At 34.3% G+C, this 14815-nt stretch overlaps 1 protein-coding gene across 5 annotated transcripts in view; it reads left to right on the plus strand.

The window, feature by feature from the left end:
- The window catches only part of LOC114666275 (kinesin light chain 1-like), a 109873-nt gene that overhangs the window by 18072 nt on the left and 76986 nt on the right, over nucleotides 1–14815 (plus strand). For 4 of the 5 annotated variants that reach the window (XM_028821092.2, XM_028821094.2, XM_051919202.1 and 1 more), the window contains exons 2-3: nucleotides 7725–7985; nucleotides 12314–12544. In XM_028821092.2, the coding sequence (XP_028676925.1) occupies nucleotides 7737–7985; nucleotides 12314–12544 (480 nt within the window). In that variant the 5' untranslated portion in view covers nucleotides 7725–7736. Of the gene's footprint in view, nucleotides 1–2037; nucleotides 2226–7724; nucleotides 7986–12313; nucleotides 12545–14815 lie in introns of those variants that run through there. The other variant, XM_051919201.1, reaches the window with a different exon arrangement.

Raw genomic sequence — 14815 nt, forward strand, 5'->3', positions numbered from 1 at the left:
GGTTGCCGGTTCGAATCCCGTAAATGCCAATAGGGACTCTGCTCTGTTGGGCCCTTGAGCAAGGCCCTTAACCTGCAATTGCTGATCACTTTGAGTAGTGAGAAAAGCGCTATATAAATGCAAAGAATTATTAATTATTTTTAAAGCCCAGGTGCATTACAAAGTATTCACCAAATAAAAATAAAATAAGTGCAACTTGGTGATGACATCTTTACCAACTGAACCATCATTAAGGCAAACTGTATAAATATGGTCTTTGCTTCAAGCTAAGCTATATACATAAATAATAAAACTGCAACTTGCATTTATAATGCTATTTGTGGTATAGCCCTACAAAAGCGTATTAGGGCCACGGTGAAGAAAAAAAAAATACGGACACAGTGAAGATAAAAAAACTATATGTCGAGATTAAAGTCGACATTTCCGCGTAATTCTCATAGTTTATTTTGTCATTGAAGTAGAATGTCGTAAACTAAACTTCATCCTAAAATCAATGTTTAATTTACTAGATTTTCTCAAACCCCGTCATACGTTAATGTAGCACATTAGATGATTTGTGTTTAGGATGAAGTTTAATTTACGATGTTCTACTTTAATGACAAATTACGAGAATAAAGTCAATATGTCGACTTTAATCTCGTCATAAGCGTCGAGATTAAAGTGGAAATGTCGAGAATAAATTCAAAATGTCATCACACTATTACACAGCATTGAAAAAAAAAATAAAACAAGTACAACTTGGCTTGCAGTACTATCCAGTAGTATAGAAACAGTATTCACATATTTGAACATAATGGTCCACATCCAAAGTATCTACAGACAACAGACACTCCTTTTTTCTGCAAAAGTTCTTCTGTGTCATCATGTTCAACTTTATCATGTGCTACAGCTTTCAGAATGTTCTCTGTCCGTTTTCACCGTTCAATACCTCCACTAACGCATGTACTCCGTTGCATTCATGTTTAGCGGTGCAGCAGTGAAAAAGGTTCCCCCTTAAACAGTTTCCCGCTTCACCACGTTCCGAACGTTGTTTAGGCTGTTTAAACCGGCGTTGCTGTATAAGAAAAATCCATATCATAACAAAAATAAACAGTTTTTGATATGAACCAGTATACCGCCCAGCACTAGACAACATCCCCTTGTTAAAGCCTCCATTTCTTAAAAAGATGATACAAGCCTGAAATCTGGCACACTAGTTTCTTGGGTACAACAACAATATTTCCATAAAGTAAGAAACAAATCAGTGATGGTTATTAGGGAGGCCTCTCTTCATTTTACGTAGATTGACCCAATACTGGCTTAAAACATGTGGGGCACTTGATTTACAAGTAGGCATGTAAAGTTGTGTTTGATGGCGATTGTAAGTAAATGGGTGCTTTTTGTACAAACCAAAGAGAGAGCATAAAAATGATTAGTATTCACGCGTCCTAATGTTACGAGCTCTTCTTAGTCAAATTTAAATAATATTGGCAGATGGAAATGTCTAGATATTGTCTCTATATTTGTGATTTTTAGAATATTCTAGCCTTGTGTTGCTGTGATATTTTTACTATGTACATAATTTAATTGTTCATAATATCATTTAATGGTTATACTTTCTGCTAATGAGAAGGCTTTTTAATATTTTTAGTTTTAAGTACTCAAAATACGTTAATAATCATACTAGATGTGACTATTTCAGTCAAAACCATGAAGAATGTGGTCAGTGCTACAAAATAAATTTATTGATAGTTGTGCAGGTGTAGGTTTTGTTTGTATTTTAATTTTTTTTATTCTGTTATTTAGATATACTGTACCTGGTATGGGTTAGTTTTCATCTTATGAATCAGGAATTGTTTAAATTTAAACAGGTGCTTCTGTCTTTATTTCCTACTCTCTATTTGATTACAATAAGGCCGGCACAAGTTGCCTCCACCCCGGTTTCTGGTTTGTTGTATTGCATTGTATTGTGATACCGGCCTTGAGCAGCCTGGTTCCCCCTCCTTTTGTGAAATGGGCTGCTCCCTGATGTTTATTCAGCAGTGACACAGCTTTCCTCATCATCTGAAGGAAGGTCACAGAATTGCACAGGCACCCAGATGCTCTTGTCTGAGAAACATATTTTTTTACTGTTTTATCATCAGTGTTTTATCTTGAGGCGGTTGCCAGGGTAATAAAGCCTTGGTGTGTTTTAGCAAGCAACATAATTGAAAGTGTGAGAAATGAAGATTCGTATCTAAAATCAGGTAAATACCAATTCTTGAATCATTTGTTAGAGATGCTTTGTCCTTTTTTTTTCTGCTGGTGTAGTAGATTTGATTACATATGTATACATTCCGTTCACTACTGCTTAAATACAAATTAGGGTGTATTGATTAATTTTGAAGGAACTTGTAATTGGACAGTTTTTTTTTTCTTTTGAAAACATGCAAATTTTGTTTTTATATGTGTATGTGTGTGTTGTGTTTTCTTTTCTCTTATATCAGCATCATGTAAATGCAATTTATTATTGCTCGGTAACGTCTGTATCATGGAAATCCCATAATACAATTTTTTGCTTGTTTGACAGATATTTATATGTACTATTATAGTTTTCAATTATCTGAAGAGGAATAATGAGTGGGAAATGAGACTTCGTAATGGACACTGAATTGTTTACATTGAACCTTTCATATGGCTGTGTTAGCACATTTTTTTTCTGCTGGATTAAATTTTGCAGTATTATCTAAATCAATAAAGGAGTGGTCAGTATTATCAAAAAGTGCTATATACTGGTGTTTCTCTTGTCTTAAACTTTAGAGCTGAAACTATTTCTTTTATAATCACATTTTCATGTTTTTTTTAATTCAAGGATATCTTCATTGGTTGATAAATAAATGTTACATTTTCTGGGGGAAATGTGGGTTATAAAAATAAATAGATAACTGAAAATATTATAAGCAGTTTAGTTTTTTGCTTAGCACGCAATGACTTTGAAAATATTCTGTGAGATGAAATGGAGCAGTGCACCATGTTCAAGCTTTTGTGTTGTCAGCTAAAGATGAGAGAACTGCAAGACGTGTAGTCTCCCAACAGCATAAGGTTATTGAATACAGCAAGTGTATTACAGTGCCAGTTTCTTTTTGTTCTTACTTTCAGTCATACTTTACTTGCTTAACCTCTGCTTACAGATGATTTATGCTTTCAACCTATGCAAAATGCATAATTCAGATGTACAGTAAAGATGCCTACTGCCATGTATGTGTCTTTGCAAATTATTTGGAAGGCTTTGACTAATTGTACATAAAATTCTTTTAGATCTTTTAAAATTTTTGCATGTAATATCGTTTTAAAACCTTTCAGTATGCTTTTATATGAAGGTGTTTACTAGAAAATATTTAATGTGTTGTAATTTTATGCGTGTAAACTTCAGTTTTTCTTATAAGGCCACTTAAAAGCAGGTCTTGACATAGTAAGATAACTATTGTCTTGCTAAAAATCCAATAATTGTTTAAAAAAAAAAATCATGTCATTAGTTTATTCCCAGAGGTTCTTTAAGGCTACCAGCTGAGGGTCACTTTAATGGATGCTTGGTGAGCTGCCTTTGTGTAAGGCTTTCTAATTGGAGGAGGGGTTGGATGGGCTTTTAAAAGCCAAAAAACTAGTGTGTTAATTTCTTTAAGTGGCTAATGGAGAGTGGAATACTAACTGCTTCAATATGGACATGTATCAAACAAATAATTTTAGCTATATATACTCTGGAAAAAACTTGTCAAGCTCTAGTCAACTTTGAAGCTTTTTACAGAATGAAGTGTCACAAAGCCATTTAGTACACAATAGATTTAAAACTAATCAATACAATATGACATCAGAATAAAATTGAAGTAAAATAAAATAAGGCATTATAAACAAAAGCCATTACACTAGAGCAGTAGCTTTGTCTAAACAGTCTAACATTCTTTTCCCTGCTCCACCCTCTCCCGTAAAGGCTGGTCCCTTGAGATGAGTATAAATCAAAATTAAGTGGTCAGTGTCTGTTGTATTGTCTTCTCAGTTTTCAGGCAAGATGCATGAAACAGAGAACCCAGAGTCAGTGCTAACTCTGATAGATCATGTCAGCATATATTTCATGTCCATCTATTATCTAATCTAATAAATTACAAAATGTCTTAATTATTTGAATTGGAGAAAAAGATGTTGATTAATTTCTCAGGCCACTGTGGTCTATATAATGCCAGCATTTGATATTTTTTAGATGCAAAGACTGTTTTGTCTATTAAATATTTGAGAGAATTTCCTAAATATTCAGCAAACGGTCATATTTATATTTTTTTTAGTTTGCTTCAGTTACCCGTTTTATTTCAGTATTGGATAGAAAGAAATTTAATAATTTTTTGCCCAATTTAAAATATCAAGCAAGTGCAGTGGTACAGCTGTCAGATTTCTCACCTACTGAGTAGCCATAAGTTACCCACCCACAGTCCTCGGACATTTCTGAACAATAGTTGCATCCAAAAGGTACAATTGGTCCATTTTTGTAAACCACTAGCACTAACTGGTAACATGGTATAGCAAGGGTGTATTCTGTGAATGAGTAAACGGAGCAGAATGCCCTAGAATACAGGTTGCTGTACTGTAAAACATTGATCAAACACGTTTTTGCTATCTGTAGTTTTTTGTTCATTTTTCATACACACAGTTTGTCTAGAATTGGACAACAGTGCATCACATTGCGCACACTATCTAATACCAGGTCTCTTTAGTGTTTCTTATAATATACATTTACATTTATTTATTCGGCCAACGGTTTTATCCAAAGTGACTTACAACATTTGAGATACAATTGGTTACATTTCTTTTGTTTTTCCAATTGGAGCACATGAGGGTGAAATGACTTGCTCAGGGTCACACAGTGTCAGTGGTGGGATGTGAACCCACAGTCTCATGGTTTGAAATCCAAAGCCTTAACTACCATACCACGCTGCCTGCTGCTGACTTTTAGGTGTAGGTTGAAACTGGATTACACATGGAAAATCTTCCAAAATATGGGTGAAATGTACAAACTCCACACTACCTGTTCTGGAAACTGGGTCTCTGGATTTGGCAACCTTATTCATTATACATTTTGCTTTTTCTGGAATTTTTAAAATCTATTCAGGCTAAATATGCTTAGGCATGTTTAAAGATGTCAGTATGTACTATATGGAAATAGTAAATGCCTTTCATTATTAGTACTTTAATTGAACAGGGAGGCATTAGGTTTGTCATATTTTGACAAATGTAAAAAATATGTCTTATTTTATGACTCTTAATGGGTGCTGTGTTTTAGAGTTTGAAAAATAGTTATGGGATCAGTGCTGTTTATTTCATGGAGATGGAACAATTCTAACACTCCTGCAAGCAGCACAAATATTCCACGCTGTTAGTGTGCAGGTAACATTCAGTGAAATTAAATCTGCTATATTAGTTGATTTATAACTACTAAAACTCATGTTTTGAGAAAATATATTCCTATATCATTCTAAATATGGACAGTATGTCATCCATATCTTTCATTCTAGATGTTATTATCAGAAGCTGTTTATTGTTAAGTTAGCCTGCACTATATTGAATAAACATGTTTTAGAGTGACACTAACCTAAGTGCTTGCAATTTAAAAGCAGCTGTTAGAAATTCTTGCATAATGCCATTTGTAGGCAGGTTTGATCTGCAAACTGAACTGTGCAGGATATCAAATAATAAAAAGGGGATAGTTTTTTTACAGGAAGTTCCTACCGAGTTCATACCGAGTCATGTGATAAATGGGTGGCTTTTGAGGCCTTCTAGTAGAGTTAAAGTTCAGAATAAAGACTTGGGCCTTATCTCAGACATGCTGTTAGTTAACAGAGAAATTTAATTTTAATGGTAAAAATAAGGTTAAATGCGCAGGCATTTCTAGGGTGTTTTTTTTTTTTATATGAAAGAGTTACGGTAAGAAAATTGTATGCAATCTTTAAAAACCCATCTTTACAATTTACACAGTACTTTTATGATGTTTTTATTGTTTGTTAGTGTTTTCCACTTTCAGTATGTGAGCTTGTAATTTTCAACAAGCCATGTTCATAAAACATGGAAAAACTAATCATAAAATATCATTTATAAAGCATACTTGTTTTATTAATTGTTTTTCAGATAGTATTTCTCTAAATAAAACAAAGCTGTATATTTATTATATTTATATTAAGATCTGTATTACATGTTTTTATATTTGAATAGAAGGAATAATAATAATAATTCATTACATTTATATAGCGCTTTTCTCAGTATGAAAACCTCTTTTGGAATGAATAGGTTTTGTAACAGACTTTCATAGTAAATTTGTAAATATATATGTATGATTATGCTTAAAATTAAGTTCAGTTGAACTGCTTTGTGTAGTTACCTCTCAATATAATGCAGAACATCTCAAAACTGAACCCTGCCAAAACATTTATGACAAAAGCTTTGGTGTGGTTTTTGATTAATGTATTATAACTCGAGGCTGGCTTAGAAATCAAAAACTAGCATGTTCTGTTCACTGTTTATTTATAATTGAACATTGCTGTCCCGAGATTTGTAATTTCTGATGTGCTTTGTAATTAACTGTAGCTAGTAGCTAAGGATTCTAGGGAAAACAGAACTCTTAATAGTTATTTAACTGTATTATTATGTGCAAATATGCAGCATGCTATAAAAATAACTAAGTCCAAATTAGATTATGGGCATGAACGTGCTAATAAATATCTTTCATGTTTTAAAAATGTGAATAAACCTACAGATGTGTGGCAGCTCTTTTTTTTTTAATATTAATACAGTCACATTATTCTGATTTTAACATTAATTTCTATGTATCCTTTCTTTCTAGAACAAGACAGGTTATTTTTGTGGCATTGTTTTCACATTTTAAATTGTTAAAATTGCAAACATTCTAGCCTTTATGAATTGTCTTTTTCTAGTGAAACTTCCCCAAGGGGATTCACGTTTCCCCTTAATAAATAAATGGCAGATGCTTCTTGTGTTTACGTGTTTTGTGTTGCCTTGGATCATGGCAAGATAGTTTAGTAAAGCGCTATTCCTTTGGCATAAAAGGAGCTGCATGTATTGTGCATGAACCTGAGTGCTGTGTCCTTCTTAATCTCTTTATATATAAAAAAATGGATTAGTAATTTTCTAGTACTAGGATGCAGCTGGCAAGCAATGTCAAATTTCTCAGCACTTTGGTTTTAACTTTGCCTTTGTATCTAACGGTTTTTGAATTTTCATCATGGTATTAAAAACACTGATGCATATGGGGAGCAAAATAAAACTAGTTTGGCTGTGTTTTCTAAGATTAGTGATAGAGTGGGAGTGAGTTTTCCAAGATTATTGTTAAGAGTTTGGGTCAGTTTAATTAAAATGATTGGTGCCAAAATGTTAATCATTAGGTAAACCTTTTGCAGTAAAGTTTTCTGACTCAAGCAATAAAGTTTATGGAAGGGTATATAATGAATATCTACTCCTATTTGAATTAAATCTGAATACAAGAGTCAAGTAATACTATATCTCAAATCAGGTTTGGTTATTTTTGTGCTTGTTTTGCTTTGTTTATTTTTTTAGCTGTAATGTGTTTAAAATATTACAACATAATACATTTTTCTTCAAATGCATTCTTTATTTCTTGGTAATGTTGCAAATTTGGCTTTTAAGCTTGAATAAGTGATTCCTTGAGATCTTTACTAATATACCTTTTATTAATTTATTTTCTATAGTTTTCTGAAAAGATGTCCACAATGGTTTACCCAAGAGAAGAGAAACTAGAAAAACTAACCCAGGAGGAAATAATCTCAAATACCAAACTTGTGATCCAAGGACTGGAAGCCTTAAAGAATGAACATAACTCAATTCTCCACAGCCTTCTAGAGACCATCAAGTGCCTGAAGAAAGATGAGGAGGCTAACCTGGTACATGAGAAATCCAACCTCTTGCGCAAGTCTGTGGAAATGATTGAGCTTGGACTTGGAGAGGCCCAGGTATTATTAATGCAGTTTGAAATGAAATATGTAATTTCTAGTCAAACTAAAAGCAATGACCATTCCATTAAAAAAATGTAAAATAAATTTTTCTTTAGTACACAAAGATGTTTATTTCAATTAAGAAGATAATTTTTTTTTCCACAGAATGAATATCAATCATTTTTTGTTGGACTGAAAACATGTTTTATTCAGTTCAAAAACGCAAAACAAAAATACAAATTTGGCATAATTAATTGAACTAAAGTAAGAGAATGTTTGCAAAATGAGTAATTAATTACAGCATAGCAAAAAATGCAAATTATCTATGCTTGCTGGTTGCTAATGAGCCTTGCAAGAGTTCAAGAGGAATATGCTTAAAAAGAGTGCTTTTTATTAACATAAAAATAGAAAAAAAATAATTTTCTTTGTAAAGAACAATTTAGCAGCTGACAGGCATTTATTAATGTTCTTCTGCTGAGGATGCTGATCCATTGCCAACCTTTTAAATATTTTAGTATTGTTGAGTGTTTTTTCTTTCTCTTCTCTGTATATGATTAGGGGGTAATCTGGTCTGCTTTGAATAAGATGTAACTATGACTGCATGATTTTGTAATTTACTTATAATAATAAAATCCATTTAAAAATAAGAAGTTTAAGTGGTTGTAAAAAGGTAATGAGATCTTTTAAGACGTTCTTCAAGTTTTAGAGTATTCAGCTACATCAGAAAATTAGCCAGCCCAAGGGGTTAGAGTTTGGAGGATTTGATTGCCACGGCTTCTTTATGCGTGAGCAAAAGTTGAAATCCTCTGTGTTTTGCTACATTATTAAGAAATTGCTGTTAACATCTTGCTTGTCTAGTAACACTAACACTGGCAGTGCCATTGTATGTCAGTTATCAATAAATGTATGTTTTAGCACAGCTTAGTTTTGTTAAGCAGTGTTAAATGTAAACTGTATAGACAAACCAATTGAAAATGGCATTCTGCTTTTATTCAGACATTAACTGGTTGAGCATCACAGTCTGACTGTGCTATGGCTGAGGATACTGGCTGATCAGACTGAATTGCACTCTCAGAAAAAAGAATTTATAAAGTACACTATTCTCACAATAACTGTATATGGTGTAACAATCAGTTGAATTATTTTTCCTTCCCATTCTTCCAAGACAAACAGGGATAGATATAAAGAGTATTATGTGAATAAATATGCAAAATCCACAGGCTTATATATGTAGCTACACAGCCTAATAGTTCACAGGCTTTGTGAGTAAAGAGATGGAGTGACAACATGCGCAACACAAACTGAATTACTAAACAAATCTCTTTATAATGAAGCCAGTTGTTTTCTGCTGCTTAGCACAGTACATTAACAAAAGTACACAATACCAAATTCACTCAATAATTTTAAATATTTAGGCCAAGGTAAAGCCATGGATAATAATTTATCCATGTATCCACATATAGATATAATTCCAATTACATTATAGAAGCCTTATTTGAATAGTAAATTTCCTTCATTGAAAAGTTACAATTTCCTGGAATTAGAAATTTGTATGAGAAGAAAATGTGGCAAAAACATGTATAGCTCAATGAGGAACATTATTCTGTACATAGAAAACAGTAAATTTAAAGGGTACTGTGCAATTCTATGCAGTCCCCATTGAAAAGTCTAAACACAGTCCCTGGATATTTATGTCAGTATTAACTGTTGCAGGCAACTGGACTTATATTTTAACTTGCAGGGCTTTGGCTCAGTAGGCAAGTAACCACAAGTCACAAGTTTTTCAAAAGCTGTGGGCACATCCTCACAAGGCATAGAACTTAAGCCTAATAACATTTTAATGTGTAATTGAACCATTTCATTATATTTTTATGTGTGCACCATATTGAATTCTTGCACTTCACTCCACAGCAGCTGTTTTTGACAGCAAAAAAAAAATTAAGGTGACCCCTTGAATGTGAGCACATGTGGTGTGATGTGCATTTTATCCTACATGCTTTAGTTGTGCCACCTCCCAGACATAGTGTAACTGGGGTTTCCATTTAGGAGGAACAATGAATCTGAGAATGCATGCACATTTGACCCCTGAACACATGTATTTTAGCTTACTAAACTTGTAACATTGATACGATGGCCAACTAAAGCAGCAGCACAGGAAGACAAGCGGTAGACTTTATTACCCATTAGTCCCTTAATGGAGCAATACATATATTAATTATTCAGAGAACAGTGAATTAACAAAAATGATCTAACATATAAAAGAGGTAATAGACCCAACAATTGAAAAAATGTGGACTTTTTAAAATTTTTTTGCAAGACCCGTAAAATTCTAATTTTCATTTTCCTTCAAAAGTGGATGCCTATATTCTCATGATTGGCTTAGAAGACTTCAGAAAAAATAGGAATGCAAATGGACTAAATAAATTGGTGTAAGTTAGATTGAGCTTCTAGTTAATGCACCTTCCAGGCCCCCACCCAAACAAAAATAGCCAGTCAATACCACTATACCCAGCTTGTGTGAATCTCAATATTATTTAATGATTAGAGTTTGTACACATAATTTAAAGAGACAAAAAGAGTCTGTGGTGGGGAAGAAGGTTTAATCTTAAGGGATGATGTCATTGTTCTGCGGGTTGCTCTGCATGCATTCTAACAAAATGCATAAAGTGATGGGTAGGTGTGGTGTCAAGGAGGGAAATGAAGAAGGTCAGAGGATAGTGGATTTTGCCAAAAGGATGGACATGGCTGTGGTGAATATGTATTTTAAGAAGAGGGAGGAACATGGCAGAGAAGTATGTAAGAGTTGTACAGGATACAGTATGTACGAGGGAAGTGTGACAGTGGTGAGGTCTGCGGTAGGAGCAACGGATGCATTCAATGTGGAGGTGGGATTACATCAGGGATCGGCTCTGAGCCCTTTCTTATTTGCAATGGTGATGGACAGGTTGACAGACGAGATTAGACAGGAGTCCCTGTGAACTATGATGTTTGCTGATGACATTGTGATCTGTAGCGATAGTAGGGAGCAGGTTGAGGAGACCCTGGAGGGGTGAAGATATGCTCTAGATAGATAGATAGACACTTTATTAATCCCAAGGGGAAATTCACATACTCCAGCAGCAGCATACTGATACAAAAAACAATATTAAATTAAAGATTGATAACAATGCAGGAAAAAACAGACAATAACTTTGTATAACGTTAACGTTTACCCCCCTGGGTGGAATTGAAGAGTCGCATAGAATGGGGGAAGAACGATCGTCTCAGTCTGTCAGTGGAGCAGGACAGTGACAGCAGTCTGTCGCTGAAGCTGCTCTTCTGTCTGGAGATGACACTGTTTAGTGGATGCAGTGGATTATCCATAATTGATAGGAGCCTGCTGAGCGCCCGTCGCTCTGCCACAGATGTCAAGCTGTCCAGCTCCATGCCAACAATAGTGCCTGCCTTCCTCACCAGTTTGTCCAGGCGTCCTTCTTCTTAATGCTGCCTCCCCAGAGAGGAGAAGAATGAAAGTCAGTAGGAACAAGACAGAATACATGTGTGTAAATGAGAGAGAGGTCAGTGGAATGGTGAGGATGCAAGGAGTAGAGTTGGCGAAGGTGGATGAGTTTAAATACTTGGGATCAACAGTACAAAGACATAGGGATTGTGGAAGAGAAGTGAAAAAGAGAGTGCAGGTAGGGTGGAATGGGTGGAGAAGCAAGAGTGAAAGGGAAGGTCTACAGGGTGGTAGTGAGACCAGATATGTTATATGGGTTGGAGACGGTGACACTGACCAGAAAGCAGGAGACAGAGCTGGAGGTAGCAGAGTTAAAGATGCTAAGATTTGCACTGGGTGTGACGAGGATGGACAGGATTAGAAATGAGGACATTAGAGGGTCAGCTCAAGTTGGATGGTTGGGAGACAAAGTCAGAGAGGCGAGATTGCGTTGGTTTGGACATGTGCAGAGGAGAGATGCTGAGTATATTGGGACAAGGGTGCTAAGGATAGAGCTGCCAGGGAAGAGGAAAAGAGGAAGGCCTAAGAGAAGGTTTATGGATGTGCTGAGAGAGGACATGCAGGTGATGGGTGTAACAGAGCAAGATGCAGAGGACACAAAGATATTGAAGAAGATGATCCGCTGTGGCAACCCCTAATGGGAGCAGCCGAAAGAAAAAGAAGAAGATCATTTATGGTTCATTTTAACAAATGTTAATAGTTTAAAAACTTTTTCTTTTTGGAGTTCATGATAACCTAAGTGCTATTAAAGAGATAAGTTCTTTAAGGGTAAACCTATGTTTTTTTAAAAAAAAAAAAAAAAAAAAAAGATTGTTCAGCAATAAATCATGATTTGTTAATGTTTAAGGTGATGATGGCCCTCTCCAGCCACTTGAATGCCGTAGAATCTGAAAAGCAAAAGCTGCGTGCACAAGTGAGACGATTATGCCAAGAGAATCAGTGGTTAAGAGATGAATTGGCCAACACTCAGCAAAAACTTCAGAAGAGTGAACAGAGTGTAGCACAATTAGAAGAGGAAAAGAAACATCTTGAATTTATGAATCAACTCAAGAAGTATGATGAAGATGTCTCTCCTTCTGTAAGTAAAAAATAATTTCCATGCTGTTGGTTTAACTTTTGAATTTCGCAATCCTCCTTATATTAAAAGAACTTACTTACCTTAAAAGTTTCTTCATATATTAGCTGCTCTTTCCAGCTTCAGCCAGAGGAGTGACAACATGTTCATTAAAAACTCAACATATTTATGACTTCATCATCACAGCAGAAAGACATGTATTGTTTTAGTTTTATTAAACATCTAATGCTTCTGAGCTTATTAAGCCCTTTCAGAATTTTACTATGAAATTAAGTGTAAGATTTAGAGAAACTGAAGTAATTTTGCCACAAATTGCAATAACAATAGAACAGTAATAATAATAATTCCCATTAGTTATGTAATAATGTTGAAATGTTATAGACGCACTGCAGTCCCAATGTCTTTTTCGATCGCTAAGAGACATATGAGAGTAAAGCAGCACACATGTCCTTCATCTCCCTGAGAAGTTTCCTTGGCAAACCTTCATGAAGTGTCTTCCCTTCTCACTCCCACTGTTTATAAAATACTTTAGTTGCACAGATGTCATCGCAAATAGAAAGAAATCGAATAAGATTTTTTTTTTGTTCAGCATAAAATAAGCAATCAGAAAAGAGGGAAAGGATTTTTGATGTGATTAATGGTTGGAGTTATTGATTGGCAAATTAAAAAAAAAAATCTTGTTCTTTTTTACAATATGCTTAAATGTTTTCAAATTCTCCGTAAATATTGTCGTTAACATAAACATCTCAATTGGTATTGCTTTGTTTCACAATAATTTCTGATTCTTTTGAAGTAAAAATCATGTCAATATCCATGTAGTCTAAAGATATTGAGGTTAAAAGGCGTAAAAGTCCTGCAAAAATGGCAAGTTTTAGTGAGTTTGTCTGTTTTTGTTTTTTTTTTTCTCTAGATATTTATACATAGAAAATCTAAAAATTTTTTAGCCTTTACATTGTTAGACTATACCAGAACAGATAGAAATTTAAATGCATTTATTTGACTTTGAATGCACTGCTAAAGACTGATTTAATTGAAAGAATACGCAACCTCTTAAATGGGCATACATTTAAACTTGTGTTAAAAGTCTGCAAGTGTTATCGTCAAATTGTTTATAACAATCAGTGATTGAAAATTGTAGTCTACAAAAGTGGTGAACCCTGGGATTTTTTTGGGTTACAAAAAGTGTGCCACCACAGAAAAAGGTTGGAAAACACTGCTTTACCTACACCTTTGCTCCCAGCATGCTAAAAAAGATCTCCATAACTGCTGTCTCACTTGAAAACTGACACCGTGTTTACTTGAGTGATTATGTTGTGTTCTTTGCATAAATTAGCAAAGATACTGCAAACTGGAATAATGGATAGGGACAAATATTGCACTTAATAAAGTATCTATCTATCTATCTACTTCTGTTTCATAGCATTTTGTCATTATATTGGGACAGTCAGCACTGCAAACTACCAGGCTAATTTTTACCTTTGCAACTTTTCTGTAGCTTTGCACCAGGACTGCCATAAACCTGCCCTCCCCATCCCCTATCCTCCCACACCCCTTCACCTATGTCAGTTTGTGTAAATCAAGAAAATGGACACTAGTGCTACAAACTGACATGTGGCGTATCATTGTGAACTACATAATACGAAATGTTAAACCTTTAAATTAAAAGGTAGTATATAAATAAGGTACTGGATGTGTATGTAATTCTTACGGTACACACTGTTTTATATTATTATTTCATAATGTTAAAATAAATAAATAAATACATAAATGAAAATTTTGCTCTTTCCAAAGGACCACTTAAGGCATTTGCCTTGTAGCTGGCCCTTAACACATTAAACAGGCCATACACCTATTAACAACATCCATTATACCTTTTATCAGGTTACATTATCTGATTACCATCCAACCTTTTTGATTTGCTCATTTCTGCCTTACGACTGTGGTCCTCCAAAGGTTTATTTTTCTCCTATGACCATCATAGGAGCTTTTGTTTTCTTCTCCGCCGTGTCAGCTGGTCAAATAATCACATTCAGGAATCAAGAACACCACAATGGACTGTTTTATTTGCTTTTTTATATGTTCATTAACTTTAATAACATCAATCAAACTTTTTATACTCAATGGGTTTCCATTTACATATGCCTAGGAAAAATGTACGTATTTACTGTATTTATTTATTTTTATATGTAATAATTAGATCAGGTTGTTCTGTTGTCAACTTTAATGTATTAATGTTTTAATTAGAAAACCTTTTTCTGGTAAGAGTGATGGTTT

This window comes from Erpetoichthys calabaricus, chromosome 15 (genome assembly GCF_900747795.2).
Source record: "Erpetoichthys calabaricus chromosome 15, fErpCal1.3, whole genome shotgun sequence".
In the NCBI taxonomy this organism is placed as follows: Eukaryota; Metazoa; Chordata; class Cladistia; order Polypteriformes; family Polypteridae; genus Erpetoichthys; species Erpetoichthys calabaricus.